Here is a 22,205-nt window from a genome sequence, read left to right on the forward strand (position 1 = left end):
ACAGCAAAGGACCTTGTGAAGATGCTGGAGGAAACAGGTACAAAACTATCTATATCCACAGTAAAACGAGTCCTATATCGACATAACCTGAAAGGCTGCTCAGCAAGGAAGAAGCCACTGCTCCAAAACCGCCATAAAAAAGCCAGACTATGGTTTGCAACTGCACATGGGGACAAGATTGTACTTTTTGGACAAATGTCCTATGGTCTGATGAAACAAAAATAGAACTGTTTGGCCATAATGACCATCGTTATGTTTGGAGGAAAAAGGGGGTAGCTTGCAAGCCAAAGAACACCATCCCAACCGTGAAGTACGGGGGTGGCAGCATCATGCTGTGGGTGTGCTTTGCTGCAGGAGGGACTGGTGCACTTCACAAAACCTTTGCTTTCTTGGGTACAGGAACAATGGTGGACATCTTGAAGCAAGTGGGTACAGCAGACTGGGATAGGGAGAGATTGAATATGTCCGTAAACACTCCTGCCAGCTGGTCTGCGCATGCTCTGAGGACGCGGCTCGGGATGCCGTCTGAGTCGACAGCCTTGCGAGGGTTAACACGCTTAAATGTCTTACTCATGTCGGCCATGGAGAACGAGAGCCCACAGTCCTCGGGAGTGGCCTGCGTCGGTGGCACCGTGTTATCCTCAAAACGGGCGAAGAAGGTGTTTAGCTTGTCCGGGAGCAAGACGTCGGTGTCCGAGACGTGGCTGGTTTTCCCTTTGTAGTCCGTGATTGTCTGGAGTCCCTGCCACATACGTCTTGTGTCTGAGCCGTTGAATTGCGACTCAACTTCTGTACTGACGTTTTGCCTGTTTGATTGCCTTACGGAGGGCATAACTGCGCTGTTTGTATTCAACTATATTCAGTCACCTTGCCGTGGTTATATGCAGTGGTTCACAGTTTCAGTTTTGCGCGAATGCTGCCATCTAGCCACGGTTTTTGGTTTGGGTAGGTTTTAATAGTCACAGTGGGAACAACATCCCCTATTCACTTCCTGATGAACTGTCAGATCATTGCAATGCCCCTGATTCACACAGTGAATTCAGTGCAAATGTATCTTTCAGCTCCCTAGATGTATTGTGCTCAAAGGTGAGCAAGGTTCAGCTGTATCATCAATGCAGTTTAGTTCCTTTACAATCAGACTCAGAAGGTTAACTCTCTTACAGTGAAAGGTCTCATAAAATGTTACTATTTTCTGTCAGTCTTTCTGCAGAGGGTGAAAAGAAAAGGTCTGTGACCCACTCAGATACTGCTGTTTGTTTGTCACCATGGCACATAACACGATGACCAGTAGACATTAAAACCCACAGAAAAACATTAATGATTAGGTCCAAATAATTAGAGGAAACGCGAAGAGCATAGAGCATCAGGTTAGTAAATGTTCATGTTATAGCAACATTATCTACACAACATATACTGTGGATTCACAAACACTATTATGCCACCATTTTTTTTATTTTTTTATTTCACCTTTATTTAACCAGGTAAGCCAGTTGAGAACAGGTTCTCATTTACAACTGCGACCTGGCCAAGATAAAGCAAAGTAGTGCAATAAAAACAACACAGAGTTACATATGGGGTAAAAAAAAACAAAGTCAGAAATACAACAGAAAATATATATACAGTGTGTGCAAATGTAGCAAGTTATGGAGGTAAGGCAATAAATAGGCTATAGTGCAGAATAATTACAATAGTATTAACACTGGAATGCTAGATGTGCAAGAGATGATGTGCAAATAGAGATACTGGGGTGCAAAAGAGCAAAATAAATAACAATATAGGGATGAGGTAGTTGGGTGGGCTAATTTCAGATGGGCTGTGTACAGGTGCAGTGATCGGTAAGGTGCTCTGACAACTGATGCTTAAAGTTATTGAGGGAGATAAGAGTCTCCAGCTTCAGAGATTTTTGCAATTCGTTCCAGTCATTGGCAGCAGAGAACTGGAAGGAATGGCGGCCAAAGGAGGTGTTGGCTTTGGGAATGACCAGTGAGATATACCTGCTGGAGCGCAGACTACGGGTGGGTGCTGCTATGGTGACCAATGAGCTAAGATAAGGCGGGGATTTGCCTAGCAGTGATTTATAGATGGCCTGGAGCCAGTGGGTTTGACGACGAACATGTAGTGAGGACCAGCCAACAAGAGCGTACAGGTCACAGTGGTGGGTAGTGTATGGGGCTTTGGAGACAAAACGGATGGCACTGTGATAGACTACATCCAATTTGCTGAGTAGAGTGTTGGAGGCTATTTTGTAAATGACATCGCCGAAGTCAAGGATCGGTAGGATAGTCAGTTTTACGAGGGCATGTTTGGCAGCATGAGTGAAGGAGGCTTTGTTGCGAAATAGGAAGCCGATTCTAGATTTAACTTTGGATTGGAGATTCTTTATGTGAGTCTGGAAGTTGAGTTTACAGTCTAACCAGACACCTAGATATTTGTAGTTGTCCACATACTCTAGGTCAGACCCGTCGAGAGTGGTGATTCTAGTCGGGTGGGCGGGTGCTAGCAGCGTTCGATTGAAAAGCATGCATTTAGTTTTACTAGTGTTTAAGAGCAGTTGAAGGCTACTGAAGGATTGTTGTATGGCATTGAAGCTCGTTTGGAGGTTTGTTAACACAGTGTCCAATGAAGGGCCAGATGTATACAAAATGGTGTCGTCTGCGTAGAGGTGGATCTGAGAGTCACCAGCAGCAAGAGCGACATCATTGATATACACGGAGAAAAGTGTCGGCCCAAGAATTGAACCCTGTGGCACCCCCATAGAGACTGCCATAGGTCCAGACAACAGGCCCTCCGATTTGACACACTGAACTCTATCTGAGAAGTAGTTGGTGAACCAGGCGAGGCAGTCATTTGAGAAACCAAGGCTATTTAGTCTGCCAATAAGAATGCGGTGGTTGACAGAGTCGAAAGCCTTGGCCAGGTCGATGAAGACGGCTGCACAGTACTGTCTATTATCAATCGTGGTTATAATAATGTTTAGGACCTTGAGCGTGGCTGAAGTGCACCCGTGACCAGCTCGGAAACCGGATTGCATAGCGGAGAAGGTACGGTGGTATTCGAAATGGTCGGTGATCTGTTTGTTAACTTGGCTTTCGAATACTTTCGAAAGGCAGGGCAGGATGGATATAGGTCTGTAGCAGTTTGGATCTAGGGTGTCACCCCCTTTGAAGAGGGGGATGACCGCGGCAGCTTTCCAATCTCTGGGGATCTCAGACGTTATGAAAGAGAGGTTGAACAGACTAGTAATAGGGGTTGCGACAATTTCGGCGGCTAGTTTTAGAAAGAAAGGGTCCAGATTGTCTAGCCCAGCTGATTTGTAGGGGTCCAGATTTTGCAGCGCTTTCAAAACATCAGCTGTCTGAATTTGTGTGAAGGAGAAGCGGGGGGGGCATGGGCAAGTTGCAGCAGAGGGTGCAGAGTTGGTGGCCGGGTTAGTGGTAGCCAGATGGAAAGCATGGCCAGCTGTAGCAAAATGCTTGTTGAAATTCTCGATTATTGTAGATTTATCGGTGGTGATAGTGTTTCCTAGCCTCAGTGCAGTGGGCAGCTGGGAGGAAGTGCTCTTATTCTCCATGGACTTTACAGTGTCCCAAAACCTTTTGGAGTTAGTGCTACAGGATGCAAATTTCTGTTTGAAAAAGTTAGCCTTTGCTTTCCTGACTGCTTGTGTATATTGGTTCCTAACTTCCCTGAAAAGTTGCATATCGCGGGGGCTATTTGATGCTAATGCTGTACGCCACAGGATGTTTTTGTGCTGGTCAAGGGCAGTCAAGTCTGAGGAGAACCAGGGGCTATATCGGTTCTTAGTTCTGTATTTTTGAATGGGGCATGTTTATTTAAGATTGAGAGGAAATTACTTTTAAGGAACAACCAGGCATCCTCTACTGACGGAATGAGATCTATATCCATCCAGGATACCTGGGCCAGGTCAATTAGGAAGGCCTCCTCGCTAAAGTGTTTTAGGGAGCGTTTGACAGTGATGAGGGGTGGTCGTTTGACCGCAGACCCGTTACGGACGCAGGCAATAAGGCAGTGATCGCTGAGATCCTGGTTGAAGACAGCTGAGGTGTATTTAGAGGGTATGTTAGTCAGGATGATATCTATGAGGGTACCCATGTTTAAGGATTTAGGGTTGTACCTGGTAGGTTCGTTGATAATTTGCGTGAGGTTGAGGGCATCTAGCTTGGATTGTAGGATGGCTGGGGTATTAAGCATATCCCAATTTAGGTCACCAAGCAGTACAAACTCAGAGGATAAATGGGGGCAATCAATTCACATATGGTGTCCAGGGCACAGCTGGGGGCTGAGGGGGGTCTGTAGCAAGCGGCAACAGTGAGAGACTTATTTCTGGAAAGGTGGATTTTTAGAAGTAGAAGCTCAAACTGTTTGGGCACAGACCTGGATAGTATGATAGAGCTCTGCAGGCTATCTCTACAGTAGATTGCAACTCCACCCCCCTTTGGCAGTTCTATCTAGACGGAAAATGTTATAGTTGGGGATGGAAATTTCAGAATTTTTGGTGGCCTTCCTGAGCCAGGATTCAGACACTGCTAGAACATCAGGGTTGGCAGAGTGTGCTAACGCAGTGAATAACTCAAACTTAGGAAGTAGACTTCTGATATTTATGTGCAAGAAACCAAGACTTTTGCGATTACAGAAGTCATCAAATGATAGCTCCTGGGGAGTAGGAGTGATACTGGGGGGCTACAGGCCCTGGGTTAGCCTCTACATCACCAGAGGAACAGAGGAGGACTAGAATAAGGATACGGCTAAAGGCTTTAAGAACTGGTCTTCTAGTGCGATGGGTACATAGAATAAAGGGGGGCAGATTTCCGGGTGTTATAGAAAAGATTCAGGGCATTATGTACAGACAAGGATATGGAAGGATATGAGTAAAGTGGAGGTAAACCTAAGCGTTGGGTAACAATGAAAGAGATAGTATCTCTAGAGGCATCAATTGAGTCGGTCTCTGAGTGTATGGGCGGAGGGACAAAGGAGCTAACTAAGGCAGGTTTAGCTAGGCTGGGGGTCTACAGTGATATAGTACAATTAGAAATAACCGAAACAACAATAAACTAACCATGTTTGGGCTGAGGCTAAACATAAACAGGATGTAGTACCGTAAAAAGGAACAGTCCAGCAGATATCAGCTGTATAGCTGAGTTATCATAAGGTCCGGTGGTGAAGCGCTAGTGAGTAAGAGGCCACGGCTAGCGTGTGCTACGTCCGTTTTGTTGTAGCCAGCTGGTAGCGATGAATCCGGAGTTAAAGGTCCAGTGAATTCAGTGATTCCGGCGGAAAAACTGATATGTTCTGGGTCGATAACGCGCTGTGCAGACTGGCCGAATATCCGGTGATCAATGTCCAGTGATTTAAAAATTAATCCCGCGGAAAAAAAATCCAATATTCTGGGTGCAACACCGCTAGCTGTGGCTAATAGCAAGTAGCTAGTTCAGTAGCTAGTTCAGTTTAGTGAGTAAGAGGCCACGGATAACATGTGCTAACGGGCCAGGGCTAGCAGATGGATGGAATCTTCGTGGTTAACGTCGTAACCACATCAGACGATTTCGTCGGCAGACCAGTCGTGTAGGATCGGCGGGGCTCCGTGTCAACACTAGGTGGTCCCGTCCGGTTGATAGAGAGGTAGATAGCCGGGAGATGGGCCTAGCTCGGGATGATTAGCCAGACCACAGCGTCCGTTTTGTTGTTGTTGTAGCCAGCTGGTAGCGATGAATCCGGAGTTAAAGGTCCAGAGAATCAGTGATTCCGGCAGAAAAACTGATATGTTCTGGGTCGATAACGCGCTGTGCAGACTGGCCGAATATCCGGTGATCAATGTCCAGTGATTAAAATTAATCCCGCGGAAAAAATCCAATGATCTGGGTGAAACACCGCTAGCTGTGGCTAATAGCAAGTAGCTAGTTAGCTGGCTAGCTAGTTTCAACTGGAGATTCTAGATTCTAGATAAAAGGTAAGTCAATAATAGAATCCGTTCCACATTGAGTGAGGCGGGTTGCAGGAAAGTATATTTTGTAGAAGGATGAAAAGTCTGATAGGGAAATATGTACGAAAAATACAAAAAAACAGGGTATTTACAGGCTATTTACAGACACACGACAGAAACAGGACTGCACTACTTCGCCATCTTGGAAACCATAATGCTCAGCATAGAACATATTGGAAAATAAGGTTGTATGTTGTATTTTGAGATGCGGTTGCTGAGCTTTTCATTGACTACCTTCAATTTGAGCTGACTTTAAAACTATCACAACCGGAACTAAGCGGACATATACACACCTAGTGTCTTATAACACCATGACAAATCACGTTACCGGTACCAATAGGTCCTGATGCAATCAACCCTACAATAAAACACAAGCTATTTCTGTCCAGGAGTTCTCACAATAAAGTCTTGCTTTACTGCTCTAAGGCAATAAATACTCAAATTAATAAGTACTCAATTGGATTTCTGATTTATGTTTTACACCCCTAATCCCACATCTGTCAGGGTTCACACATATGGATGGCGACACAGTGAACATTTTGGTTAGCTTAGCCATGGGGAGTGGTGAAGGGAGGAGGCATGGGGAGGCTCTTTATTTATAAAAATGTAAACTGTAAACTGGCTATGCTACAGAATCAGGCAACACGAGCCAAAAGCAGCATGCTGTGCTTTTAAAATAAGTCATTTTTCAGTATTGCTTCGAGGATAGAAGAGAGAAGAACTGTATCAATTAAATACTCTCTGTAAACAGATCTGTTTGTATAATGTCTTCCACTAAGAAATGCATAGGCCACATTTTTGAGAAATGGCCTACTAAAGTACACTCTTGAATAAAAACTGCCTAATCTATTAAAGTTGAATGTTCTAACTTGAATGAAAGAGGGCAACTGTTTATACTTTTTGAGTAGTCTCAGGACTCTGTTTTATGGTAGAGTGTGCTTAGGTTTGTCCTTGGATTGAAGGGACCATGGAAATGGCCTCTGAGAAAGCCATCTGTCTGATCTCACAAACTTTGTTTAGCGACTTAACTGGCAGGGTGAAAACACATTGCTCAACTTCCTGATGTCTTCTCTCATCACAAGTGACTTTAATTAGCACATTTAGAGATTCTAATTATCACCAGGACAAACAGTGTATGGTCAAAACATGAAACCAAACATGAACTTGACAAATAATAATCAACGCCAATAATCCCAAAGTGCGATATTTTCACTGCTGTCAATGTGAAGCCATTGGTCTTCTGTTCTCCTTCTTAAATGCATTACAATTAGGTTGTGTCTACACTTGACACTTACATGCGATTTCTGCAATCAGAATACGAAGATCGCATTGAAAAGTCGCTTCCTGGTCTGATTGTGTTCAGATCTGGCTGACCACTTCAGGACGTGGTCAGGGAGGCATTATGTGTGGATTTCTCCTCAGTCTGGACCCAATCAGGCTACCGAAAGTGCATACAGTGGGCAACGTCATCAGCACTCTTCGCACAAGTCTCTAGAAAACATGTGTTTTGGGACCGACAGGCACCTTTTCATTAAAACGTTGTAGGAAATACGTTCCTTGCGTGTGAGGAACGTGTTTGCTGGCCTCATAAATGCTAGCCAGCTAGTTAATATTTAGAAAAACTATTTTTTGTTTGGCTAGAGTTATGCTAACCCGTTTGCGATCCCTTTAGCATTGCTTGCTAGCTTGCTGGCCAGCTACAGAGGTTAGCTGGCTAGTTAGCTACAGTAGTTAGCTACTGCTCTCAGTTGTTGTTGTGTTATCATATTTATCTAATTCCACCATTTGTAGAATGCATTCTGGCATTTGAATTTAGCGTGGGAAAAGGGAATTCGGACACACTGTGGATACGGTAGACGCATGACGCGTTCGGACTTCCATGATCAGAACTCGAATACTAAAGCTGCATGGACTGTCAAGTCTAGACACAGCCTTAAACACTTAAGAGTAGTCTGTTTTATTTCATCTTGCAACAATCAGGAGAAGTGGAAGGTTTGACCCCAGGTTAAAAAGAGAGGGCTGTGCAGTGATGAAGCTTACTCAATAAGCACACTGAGCCTAAAGGACTGTCATCTTCCATCCAAACACAAATTATTCTAGCTATTGCTTTGCTGTCAACCTTAGCAGACCTCAAAGTAAACATGCTATAGCTAAAATTCTGAATTTAATTACCACATCACTACACACGTATCAGTAGCTGGTAAACAAAGATACTATCATAATGCTACAAATGTACTTATGCATATTTTGAAACAGATAATGTTATGCAAAGTCTGAATAATATCTACAACAGTGACTTGTTTTTTAATGAATATGGCCTGCACTTAATTGGATTTTCAGTGCTTTAGATGGGACTTTATAAAGTTATTAGATTGAGTTTTTAGAAGTCCTAGCTTAATTCATTGTATTGTCTTTAAAGGATTTATCCTCCTCTGTCTAGCTGTGGTAATCATTGCTTTTACCCACCTCTCTTATTGTGTTGGAAAGGTTCTTGTAAAAACGTCCAGCTCATCTCCTTTCCAAGACCCAAACTTTCTTTAGGTTTTTCTATTGGAATAAGGTCACGCCAATCCTCATAATTTTATTAGCCAATCAGCAGCCTTTTTTCCTGGGACTTAGGATAATACCCGACCAGGCAGGGCCTCAGGCAGTCTGTAGTTTCCATTCTGATGACAAACCTGTTTTTATCTCTTGCTTATTCCACCTCCTTAGAAGAAATTGCTTTTTGTTCTGATGTTTATTGTGCGTGCAGCTAAATGTAAGTGCCAAAATCCTGAGTCTGTTGTAAATATGTACCATTTGTGTTAAACTTGTTAGCTAGCTATCTTGCCTACTCCCACTAGCGTTAGCATTATCATCCGGAATGCATTACTATTTAGCATGCTTATTAGCGATTAGCGTTTGTTAGCATTTGTCTGTGGTGCTAGGCTATTTTCGAATGTAGATCGCTCATGCTTATTATGTTGTTTTATAATGTGTAGATATTTCTACATTGCTCTATTGTTCTTTGTACATATTTAATGTGTTTGGGTCCACATAGCCTGTTTAGTTGTTGACATGCAAATAGGCATATTTTTCCCATACTGTGTTATAGCCTAAGTTCTCCTCTTTTCTTTACAGAACCACAATTATTATCAGAGAGAGTGGTGTTGTATGTACAGTGGGGGAAAAAAGTTTAGTCAGCCACCAATTGTGCAAGTTCTCCCACTTAAAAAGATGAGAGAGGCCTGTAATTTTCATCATAGGTACACGTCAACTATGACAGACATTGAGAAAAAAATATCCAGAAAATCACATTGTAGGATTTTTTATGAATTTATTTATCAAATTATGGTGGAAAATAAGTATTTGGTCACCTACAAACAAGCAAGATTTATGGCTCTCACAGACCTGTAACTTCTTCTTTAAGAGGCTCCTCTACAAACAAGCAAGATTTCTGTCTCTCACAGACCTGTAACAATTATTTTTTTTGTCATTTAGCAGACGCTCTTATCCAGAGCGACTTACAGTTAGTGAATACATTTTTTTTTTATATATACTGGCCCCCCGTGGGAATCGAACCCACAACCCTGGCATTGCAAACGCCATGCTCTATCAACTGAGCTACATCCCTGCCGGCCATTCCCTCCCCTACCCTGGACGACGCTGGGCCAATTGTGCGCCGCCCATGAGTCTCCCGGTCGCGGCCGGCTGCGACAGAGCCTGGATTCGAACCAGGATCTCTAGTGGCACAGTTAGCACTGCGATGCAGTGCCTTAGACCACTGCGCCACTCAGGAGTAACTTCTTCTTTAAGAGGCTCCTCTGTCCTCCACTCGTTACCTGTATTAATGGCACCTGTTTGAACTTGTTATCAGTATAAAAGACACCTGTCCACAACCTCAAACAGTCACACTCCAAACTCCACTATGGCCAAGACCAAAGAGCTGTCAAAGGACACCAGAAACAAAATTGTAGGCCTGCACCAGGCTGGGAAGACTGAATCTGCAATAGGTAAGCAGCTTGGTTTGAAGAAATCAACTGTGGGAGCAATTATTAGGAAATGGAAGACATACAAGACCACTGATAATCTCCCCTCGATCTGGGGCTCCACGCAAGATCTCACCCCGTGGGGTCAAAATGATCACAAGAACGGTGAGCAAAAATCCCAGAACCACACGGGGGGACCTAGTGAATGACCTGCAGAGAGCTGGGACCAAAGTAACAAAGCCTACCATCAGTAACACACTACGCCGCCAGGGACTCAAATCCTGCAGTGCCAGACGTGTCCCCCTGCTTAAGCCAGTACATGTCCAGGCCCGTCTGAAGTTTGCTAGAGTGCATTTGGATGATCCAGAAGAGATTGGGAGAATGTCATATGGTCAGATGAAACCAAAATAGAACTTTTTGGTAACTCAACTCGTCGTGTTTGGAGGACAAAGAATGCTGAGTTGCATCCAAAGAACACCATACCTACTGTGAAGCATGGGGTGGAAACATCATGCTTTGGGGCTGTTTTTTCTGCAAAGGGACCAGGACGACTGATCCGTGTAAAGGAAAGAATGAATGGGGCCATGTATCGTGAGATTTTGAGTGAAAACCTCATTCCATCAGCAAGGGCATTGAAGATGAAACGTGGCTGGGTCTTTCAGCATGACAATGATCCCAAACACACCGCCCGGGCAACGAAGGAGTGGCTTCGTAAGAAGCATTTCAAGGTCCTGGAGTGGCCTAGCCAGTCTCCAGATCTCAACCCCATAGAAAATCTTTGGAGGGAGTTGAAAGTCTGTGTTGCCCAGCGACAGCCCCAAAACATCACTGCTCTAGAGGAGATCTGCATGGAGGAATGGGCCAAAATACCAGCAACAGTGTGTGAAAACCTTGTGAAGACTTACAGAAAACGTTTGACCTGTGTCATTGCCAACAAAGGGTATATAACAAAGTATTGAGAAACTTTTGTTATTGACCAAATACTTATTTTCCACCATAATTTGCAAATAAATTCATTAAAAATCCTACAATGTGATTTTCTGGATTTTCTTTCTCATTTTGTCTGTCATAGTTGACATGTACCTATGATATAAATGACAGGCCTCTCTCATCTTTTTAAGTGGGAGAACTTGCACAATTGGTGGCTGACTAAATACTTTTTTTCCCCACTGTATGTGTGTGTGTGTGTGGATCTTCATTAAACCCTTGAACTGGAATTACTGCTTCCTCGTGTTCTGAACTGACACCTTGTGGTGGTTGCTACCGGCCTAAAATCCAGCACCTACGTTTTTTATCCCTTTTTATTGGTCCTTCGAATTCATAAACAACCCATATTTTTCAGTTCTCTTCCCACACTCTGGCGCTTAAGTTTATCTAGTTTGTGCCTCCTTCGTTATTAAGACTATTTAATGAATGTGGGTAAAGTTTGGGTTAATGCACTCATCATGAAACACTCTACTCGCTGAAACATGAAGTCCTTTGAAAAGTATGACCAAAACAAAGTATCTTTTAAAAACACAGACAGTTACGTAAGCACTTGGCCATGTTTGGAACATTACTAAAATAGGTTGTACTTTTGAGAGCACGCAAGCTGGACTGAACAGTGGCGCTAGTACAAGGCCATTTCTACATAATGACTTCAGAAGCTGAAGAAGCACTAGGTGCAAAGTGAAGTGAATGGAAGCAGGTGACTCACTGCTCATTGGATTTGGACAGGATTCTTAGACTACTCCACTGTCCAATCTTATCTCAACTACCCTCCATTCTCTCCCTGGCCTAAAATACAAGCAAACCGAACTGTAATGATGCGTAACTTCAACTTTAAAAATAGGGATAAAGAGCAGTTATGTTGATTCTTGCCTCCTCCCATAACCGTGGTCGTCAACCTGGGCTCATGAACATAATTGCAGACACAATCTGAATGCCAATCAACCCGTAACATAGGCACTGGAGATCTGAGAGGATAGGTGTCTGCAGTGGCAGAGGGTAAGATGGAGTTACTGTATACCACCATATTGCATACACCTATCCAATCCAGATCTATAGGTGCCCATAGGGTTTGAATAGGCTTATTATTATACTAAACATGGGACCAAAACTTTACATGTTGCATTTGTATTTTTGCTCAGTATATGTGTTGCTTCTATGTTTCATGAGCTGAAATAAAAGATCCCAGAAATGTTCCGTATGCAAAAAAAGCTTATTTCTCTCAAATGTTGTGCACAAATTTGTTTACATCCCTGTTAGTGAACATTTCTAATTTGCCAAGATAATCCATCCACCTGACAGGTGTGGCATATTGAGAAGCTGATTAAACAGCATGATCATTACACGGGTGCAACTTGTGCTGGGGACAATAAAAGGCCACTCTAAAATGTGCAGTTTTGTCACACAACACAATTCCACAGATGTCTCAAGTTTTGAGGGAGCGTGCAATTGGCATGCTGACTGCAAGAATGTCCACCAGAGCTGTTGCCAGAGAGTTTAATGTTAATTTCTCTACCATATACCGCCTCCAACGTTATTTTAGAGAATTTGGCAGGACGTCCAACCGGCCTCACAACCACAGACCACGTGTATGGTGTCGTGTGGGTGAGCGGTTTGCTGATGTCAATGTTGTGAACAGAGTGCCCCATGGTGACAGTGGGGTTATGGTATGGGCAGGCATAAGCTATGGACAATGAACACAATTGTATTTTATCGATGGGAATTTGAATGCACAGAGATATCGTGACGAGATCCTGAGGCCCATTGTCGTGCCATTCATCCGTCGCCATCACCTCATGTTTCAGCATGATACTGCATGGCCCCATGTTGCAAGGATCTGTACACAATTCCTGGAAGCTGAAAATGTCCCAGTTCTTCCATGGCCTGCACACTCACCAGCCATGTCACCCATTGATCATGTTTGGGATGCTCTGGATCAACGTGTACGACAGCGTGTTCCAGTTCCCGACAATATCCAGCAACTTCGCACAGCCATTGAAGAGGAGTGGGACAACATTCCACAGGCCACAATCAACAGCCTCATCAACTCTATGCAAAGAAGATGTGTTGTGCTGCATGAAGCAAATGGTGGTCACACCAGACACTGACTGGTTTTCTGATCCACGCCCCTAATTTTTTTTAAAGGTATCTGTGACCAACATATGCATATCTCTATTCCCAGTCATGTGAAATCCATAGATTAGGGCTTAATGAATGTATTTCAATTGACTGATTTCCTTATATGAACTGTAACTCAGTACAATCTTTGAACTTGTTGTGTTTATATTTTTCTTCAGTATATGATCAGGTCATGTGCAGCTGCATTCCAAATTGATGATTACATGTGTGCAGCCAGCTGTGGGGAGGATTGAAACTAACCCAACCTTCATTTATGTTGTGATGCAATCACAACCACAAGTCTCACAAAATATCCTATTTACAATTTGTAGTAAATTTTGACAGTAGAATCTATGCTGTTTTCTAAATGAGAAGTTGGTTTTTAGGGGCAGTTTCTCTTTAACATACAGTTTACACCTGTTCCTGTGAGGTCTTAGCTGAGTTTATAGTGTACCTCCGACTACATTTAATTGATACTTATAAAAATGTCCATTCTTTAATGATTTCCTTGTACCTGTGTTTGTCCTGTGTAACTGCGAGATTTGCTTTGGATGAAGAAATGCATCGTTTTTGATAAAAGCAGGATTTTACTTGACACGCCTAGGGTGCCGTTGTTTGTTAACAGGGAAGTAGCAGTCAGTCATTGGACTGCAGACATTTTTAGTTTGGGCAGGGGACGCATAGAATGTTTTTTTTATTTTATAAAAAATATGAATTTCAAATCCAACGGCCAACTCTATAACAATCAAGACAAGTACAGGTACACAGTAAGCGTAAAATAGTGGATATTTATAAAAGTATCGAGTGGTGTCCCAACTTCCTACTCTATTGGAAAACAGTGGATTATGGGGCGCAGTTTGACAGACGTCACATACAATCAATGAATTTCAGCACCCGAAGAAAAGGCCGCATTTACACGGGACAAACAAAGATACAAGGAAAGGATTAAAGAATGGACATTTTTACACATTTCTACTTATATTGACTCTATGGGCTCATCGCGCTAGAACCCCGTATGGAAGATATCCATATTACAGGGATCTAAATCTAAACTAGAGCAAGTGAGGTGACGTCCATGAAGGGGAGTCAACCAGGCCAAATGGGAGGGTAGGGTAGCCTACCCTACAATTTGGCAGATCCATTGAGATGTAGCCCAGATGTCTAAATTGCGCTTGCCGCCCATGCGTAAACAGGCGCAGTTACTTATTGGATACATCTCATGACAGGTAGTTTGTCCAATCCATTAGAAGACGAAAATGCTCCAACAAACCCCGTCAAACACTTACAATTGCAGACCCCATACAATGTTTTTAGAATGTCTAGTGGTTGCCAACCAAAATCATTACACAATTCCCTCCGGTAGCACATCAAGCTCTGAAACCTCACCGAAGTGATACAGCCAGGGCTCTTCAATTTTGATTCTAAACTAAGAAATGTAATATGAATCCATGAAAAACCTGCCTGGACTCATCCTTGTAACCGACTGTCCACGCAATGCAAAAGTTGTCTGTTTACACTCTCCATGACAAAAACGTATCTTTCCTATGCTTTCAGATGGGAAACATGCACAAAGCTAAAAATATATTATGACTTCCGAAAACCGCTGTGAAATTGGTAGTCGATAGAGCTACAAGTACAACATTCTAACAGGTTATGCCTTCCCATTTCATTCTAACTGAAACGACAGTATTGAAAGAAAAACATATAATACAATTTTACCTAAAGATAATGGCTGTCTCTCCATTTTTTTTCTTCGATTCCTCAAAAAAACAAAGTGTTCTTAGGTAACGTTCATGTTCATCGAATAATGTCCTTGTTGTGAGTGGAAAGATAGAGCCGGGCGGATATACTGAATGAGAGATTGACTGTCTGCTGAGTTTCACGGAGTCATTCAGGTTTGTTCACCACAGGGGGACCGCGAGAGTCACAGTGCATTTGCCAATTTAAGAATATGAATAATTTACTGCCACCACATTGTTCATATAGCCTAATGTAATAGACATACAATAGTGGCCATGGGCCAGTTGTTAATTATTATATTTCAACATCTTATTAGTAATTCAAAATTCACTTTTTGTAATTGCCCTGTGTGTTTTAGACCTACCCTATGAACAAGCAACGGAGTGTAGCCTATAGAAAATGCAGGTTAAAGCATATGCTTCTCACTGGGCACAGACGTCAGTTCAACGTCTAGTTTTGATTTAAATTTGGTTGAGTTATCAACTAACGTGAATTCAACGTGAAATCAACAAAAAGTGTCACCATGTCATTGGATTTAGGTAAAATAAAAAATATGAAATGCCATTATGTTGATTACTTTTTGCAAATCCAATCAGTTTTCCATGTTGATTCAACGTCATCATATTTATTTTTTGGGGGGGTTGAAATGACATGAACAACTTCGATTCAACCTGTTTTTGCCCAGTTGGTTTTGGTTTTAAAAGGCTCATAATTCTTAGTCATTCGTTTCTATGTTCAATTCATGACTCTCCTTTGAGCAATCTCTCTCGTGTTAAAACAATTTATCATATTTTCTCTTTATGCACTCCAATGCCATAGGGACCAAAGAGTGAAATTAACACATGCCACATAATACCAGACATTTAGCAGTAGGCTATCCTGGTATGGAAAGCCGTTTTAACATATATTAATTGAATTGTTTATATAAATTGTATTTTGTATATCAATAATGATGAAAAAGTATATCAATAATTAGAATTGTTGATATCAATTGTAAAAAAAAAAAATATGATAATGACCTTCATGGGGAGGGGAATGCGTTTGCATGCTCCTTCATACAGTTGCTAGTGAAAGTTTACACACCCCTTTAACACTTCACATTTTCCTGCCTTAAAATTACATCTAAAAAGGGATCAAATTAGATTTTTTTCCTATAGATCTAACCCTAATCAATAAAGAAATGAAAATGTATTGATTGCGTATGTCTTTACACCCCAGAGTTAATACTTGGTGGAAGCACCTTTGGCAGCCATTACAGCTGTAAATCATTTTGAATAAGATTATACTAACCTTGCAGAACATATCCATTGTTTTTGTCAAAATTACTCATGCTCAGTAAATTAGTTTGGGAATCATTGATGGACTACAATATTCAATGCTTGTCACTGATTTTCAAGCAGATTTAGGTCAGGACTGAGACTACTAGACCATTCAGGAACACTCAACACCTCTTGGAAAGCCATTCTGGTGTATCTTTGGCTTTAGAATTTGTGTAATTGTTCCGCTGAAAAATACAACTCTATCACAGGGTTAGGTTTTCAGAATACTTTTTACCTGTCCTTTGCGCCTTTCATATTTATTTTGATCCTAACATACTCCCCAGCCCCTGCCGGTAACAGTCATATACATAACATGATGCTGCCACCACAATGCTCACCCTATTCAAAATGATTCACACCTGTAATGGCTGCCAATGCTGCTTCCACCAAGTTCCCCTATCTTCATGCTGTATACAAATTACTGTATCTGCAGGCGGAAAGCAGACTGAACCAGGTTTTCCTCTAGGATTTTGCCTGTGCTTAGCTCCATTCCGTTTCTTTTTTATCCTGAAAAACTTCCCAGTCCTTAATGATGACAAGCATACCCATGACATGATGCAGCCACCACTATGCTTGAAGATATGGAGAGTGTTACTCAGTAATGTGTTGTATTGGATTTGCCCCAAACATAACATTTTGTATTCAGGACAAAAAGTTAATTGCTTTGCCACATTGGTGCAAACAGGATGCATATTTTGGAATATTTTTATTCTGTACAGGCTTCCTTCTTTTCACTCTGTGAATTAGGTTAGTATTGTGAAGTAACTACAATGTTGTTTATCCATCCTCAGTTTTCTCCTATTAGAGCCATTCAACTCTGTAACTGAAATCCCTGAGCGGTTTCCTTCCTCTCTGGAAACTGTTAGGAAGGACGCCTGTATCTTTGTAGTGACTGGGTGTATTGATACACCATCCAACGTGTAATTAATAACTTCACCATGCTCAAAGGGATATTTACATTTTAGTCATTTAGCAGACGCTCTTATCCAGAGCGACTTACAGTTAGTGCATACATTTTTCATATTGGCCCCCTGTGGGAATCGAACCCACAACCCTGGCGTTGCAAGCGCCATGCTCTACCAACTGAGCTACAGGAGGCCTGCATATTCAATGTCTGCTTTTTTTCTTTAATAGGTGCCCTTCTTTGAGAGGCGTTGGAAAACCTCCCTGGTCTTTGTGGTTGAATCTGTGTTTGAAATCCACTGCTCAACTGAGGAACCTTACAGATAATTTTATGTGTGGGGTACAGAGATGAGTTAGTCATTCAAAAATCATGCTAAACACTATTACTGCACACAGAGTGTGTCCGTGCAACTTATTATTACATTTACATTTTAGTCATTTAGCAGACGCTCTTATCCAGAGCGACTTACAGTTAGTGAATACATATTTTTTTATACTGGCCCCCCGTGGGAATCGAACCCACAACCCTGGCATTGCAAACGCCATGCTCTATCAACTGAGCTATATCCCTGCCGGCCATTCCCTCCCCTACCCTGGACGACCCTGGGCCAATTGTGCGCCGCCCATGAGTCTCCCGGTCGCGGCCGGCTGCGACAGAGCCTGGATTCTAACCAGGATCTCTAGTGGCACAGTTAGCACTGCGATGCAGTGCCTTAGACCACTGCGCCACTCAGGAGACTTGAAAAGCACATTTTTACTCCTGAACTTATTTAGGCTTGCCATAACAAAGGGGTTGAATATTTATTGACTTAAGACATTCAGCTTTTCATTTTTAATACATTTATAAACATTTATAAAAATATATTTCCACTTTGACATTATGGGGTATTGTGTGTAGGCCAGTGACACAAAATGTAAATTTAATCAATTTTAAATTCAGGCTGTAACAAAACAAAATGTGGAAAAAGTCAAGGCGTGAATACTTTATGGTCAATCCGACATCTGCATTGGCCATGCAGCATTTACAGTGATATGTCCTCTGCAGAAGTCAGGGCATTCAGTTGTCAAGGAAGTGAGTTTGTGTTTATACAGGACCTCCCGCCCTCACCTACCGTCAACCAATCATGTCAATGCGGAGCTATACGTAGCCCTCTGCATTGTTACAACATTTTTGAGGCGCATGGTGATGCGGTACAGAGCTCAATTTGGCCTCTGCATGCCTCCAGAGGCTCTGCAATTGCGTCACACCATCCATACAACGCCTCCGACCACATTTTCAAATCAAGCATAAATCGGCTCTTAAAATCCAATTATAATCCAAAAGTAGTGTGAAATGCACTCATAAGCAACATGTACAGTAAATAGAGGCTTTTTTGCTGGCATTCTATAAGAACTCCCCAATGTTCTGCCACCAACTTGCACGCATCACCCTCGTGTGGCAATGTTTGCAAACACAGAAAGGGGTCTATACAGAGCCCTCAGCATTGATACAAAATTTGAGAGGTGCACAGCGATGCTGTACGGAGCTTGATTTGGCCTCTGCATGCCTCCGGAGGCTCCGCAATTGCGTCACACCCTCCATACGAAGCCTCCAACCACAATTTCGGATCAAGCCATCAGACTGATGAACACTTGAACTGGACTGAACACATGCACTCACTCACACACACACTCACACCCACACAGACATCCACTCATCCACACACTCACAACTGCTGCTACCAGACTCTTATTATTATGCTAAATACTACACAATTTAAACACTTGCCCCCCAATCCATCCTTCCCCAAAACATGTGTAAATATTGGACTATAAATTGTGCTTCCTGTATTATACTTATGCTTAAATGTTTATTCTATTCTACTGAGCCATTTACTTTATGTTTGTTTCTTATATTTTCTTATTTCATTTCGTTGTTGCATTGTCGAGAAGGAACCTGCAAGTAAGCATTTCGTCGGATGGTGTATTATATTTGTATCCAGTACATACGACTAATAAAACGTGAAACTAATTTAAACTAAAACTAAATAGAACGATACATTTATAACATGAATGTGCACCAGTTATGTTTTCTTATATTATCTTTAAAACTACTAATACTACTTTGAATGTTGTAACTATCAACTGTCCCATTAACAATCACCCATATTAACAAACATATTTCATTTCAAATGTCACATTTCTCTAGAAGGGCCCTATTGGATTAAACTACTGTTAAACTACTCTGTTCATCCTTTTTTGCTGATCTGGCATAAGGTTTTACCTACAGTTGTGGTCAAAAGTTTTGAGAATGATACAAATATTAATTTTCACAAAGTCTGCTGCCTCAGTTTTTATGATGCCAATTTGCATATACTCTAGAATGTTATGAAGAGTGATCGGCTGAAATGCAATTAATTGCAAAGTCCCTCTTTGCCATGAAAATGAACTTAATCCCCAAAAAACATTTCCACTGCATTTCAGCCCTGCCACAAAAGGACCAGCTGACATCATGTCAGTGATTCTGTCGTTAACACAGGTGAGAGTGTTGACGAGGACAAGGCTGGAGATCACTCTGTCATGCTGATTGAGTTAGAATAACAGACTGGAAGCTTTAAAAGGAGGGTGGTGCTTGAAATCATTGTTCTTCCTCTGTTAACCATGGTTACCTGCAAGGAAACATGTGCCGTCATCATTGCTTAGCACAAAAAGGGCTTCACAGGCAAGGATATTGCTGCTAGTAAGATTGCACCTAAATCAACCATTTATCGGATCATCAAGAACTTCAAGGAGAGAGGTTCAATTGTTGTGAAGAAGGCTTCAGGGCGCCCAAGAAAGTCCAGCAAGCGTCAGGACCGTCTCCTAAAGTTGATTCAGCTGCGGGATCAGGGCACCACCAGTGCAGAGCTTGCTCAGGAATGGCAGCAGGTAGGTGTGAGTGCATCTGCACGCACAGTGAGGCGAATACTTTTGGAGGATGGCCTGGTGTCAAGAAGGGCAGCGAGGAAGCCACTTCTCTCCAGGAAAAACATCAGGGACAGACTGATATTCTGCAAAAGCTACAGGGATTGGACTGCTGAGGACTGGGGTAAAGTCATTTTCTCTGATGAATCCCCTTTCCGATTGTTTGGGGCATCCGGAAAAAAGCTTGTCCGGAGAAGACCAGATGAGCGCTACCATCAGTCCTGTGTCATGCCAACAGTAAAGCATCCTGAGACCATTCATGTGTGGGGTTGCTTCTCAGCCAAGGGAGTGGGCTCACTCACAATTTTGCCTAAGAACACAGCCATGAATAAAGAATGGTACCAACACATCCTCTGAGAGCAACTTCTCCCAACCATCCAAGAACAGTTTGGTGACGAACAATGCCTTTTCCAGCATGATGGAGCACCTTGCCATAAGGCAAAAGTGATAACTAAGTAGGCTCGGGGAACAAAACATCGTAATTTTGGGTCATGGCCAGGAATCTCCCCAGACCTTAATCCCATTGAGAACTTGTGGTCAATCCTCAAGAGGCGGTGGACAAACAAAAACCCACTAATTCTGACAAACTGCATTGATTATGCAAGAATGGGCTGCCATCAGTCAGGATGTGGCCCAGAAGTTAATTGACAGCATGCCAGGGCGGATTGCAGAGGTCTTGAAAAAGAAGGGTCAACACTGCAAATATTGACTCTTTGCATAAACGTAATGTAATTGTCAATAAAAGCCTTTGACACTTATGGAATAGTTGTAATTATACTTCAGTATACCATAGTAACATCTGACAAAAATATCTAAAAACACTGAAGCCGCAAACTTTGTGAAGACCAACACTTGTGTCATTCTCAAAACTTTTGACCACGACTGTATACAACAAGAATAATGTCCTTGTTGGAAGGAAGGGTGGATGGATGGATGTTCATCCAGTAGAGGGTACTATAACTCTTTCTTTAAAATTTCCTAGCTACTATAGTTGGACATTTCTCAAATGAAATCTTAGTATATGCAAAGATAATCTATATATAGATAATATTTAGCCTCTTCCTCTCTGATATATGTCAGTACCTAACCACTGTATCTAACCATTCTGTCGTTTGTGTGTCTGATCTAAATGTGTGCCGTTTCTCTTATTTTATCAGAGTGACCTGAGATAGGAGATTGCTGAGGCAGAGCCTTGTAGAAATAAGTCTCCGGGCCAGAGCCCTCGACTATGTACCTAGTTTGAGGAGTTGGCAAGGTAACTTTGGTCAGCTCTGAGTCAGTGGCATAGGCAGAAATCTTTTGATGTCAGGGCCAGAAAAAATGTAGGTGGGCCAAAATTGTTCTATCTGTGAAACGACTGTAGGAAATTCATAACACTCTGCGCTTGGGATTCTTGACCAATCACGTTCACGTTGTCATGCTGCATCACGCGGTTGGCATGGTGGCTGTTTGCGATATCACACCCACATCAAACCACACCCCCAAAACAGTTCTCACTCATGGTTTCTTTGCATTTGTAATGAGCAAGCTAAAAAGCCAGGCCAAAACAGTGTGCTCTTTAAAGTTGTCAACTGGGTGGGGCTTCCTACGGATTGGGAGCGATCAGCCAATGATCAGAGCATTATCTTTTTCTTCAAGCATTTCACTGAACTTGTGCATGGGACAAACATTTTTGAAATAGTGTGCTATGGTTTGTAAATGGCTTTAAGCTATATCAAATCAAATCAAATCAAAATCACATTTTATTTGCCACCTTACAGTGAAATGCTTACTTACAAGCCCTTAACCAACAATGCAGTTTTTAAGAAGGAAAAAAAAAGTGTTAAGTAAAAAAAAAAATTCTAATAATTAAAGGGCAGCAGTAAAATAAAATAACAGTAGGGAGGCTATATACAGGGGGGTACCGGTTAGTCGAGGTAATTGAGGTAATATGTACTCGGCCACAATAAATGAATCACACACAAGATTTGGTTCAGGACTCTAGCACTGCAGGTGGCGCTAAATCACCAATATTAGCTTTACACTTTTTTCAAACACAAAATAAGAAAATTGACTACTTTAAAATGGAGATAGCCTCAATGGCACTGCCACTGAGGTTTATATGAACTAGAGACAGCATCCAAGATGGATGGCCATTGTTTTCAATGTTATCTACTCACGTTTACATACGCCGTTTCGTGGTTGCTGCCATCTTTCTATATCTGGTTTTACTGGGATTACTATGCC

At 42.1% G+C, this 22,205-nt stretch overlaps 1 protein-coding gene across 1 annotated transcript in view; it reads left to right on the forward strand.

Moving 5' to 3' along the window:
* Nucleotides 1-581: 581 nt before the first annotated feature.
* Nucleotides 582-22,205, forward strand: part of LOC121540237 (centrosome-associated protein 350) — a 74,122-nt gene continuing 52,498 nt past the window's right edge. The window contains 1 exon segment of the mRNA XM_045207622.1: nt 582-624. Coding sequence (XP_045063557.1) covers nt 582-624 — 43 coding nt within the window.

Source organism: Coregonus clupeaformis, chromosome 26, assembly GCF_020615455.1.
Source record: "Coregonus clupeaformis isolate EN_2021a chromosome 26, ASM2061545v1, whole genome shotgun sequence".
NCBI classification, from domain to species: domain Eukaryota; kingdom Metazoa; phylum Chordata; class Actinopteri; order Salmoniformes; family Salmonidae; genus Coregonus; species Coregonus clupeaformis.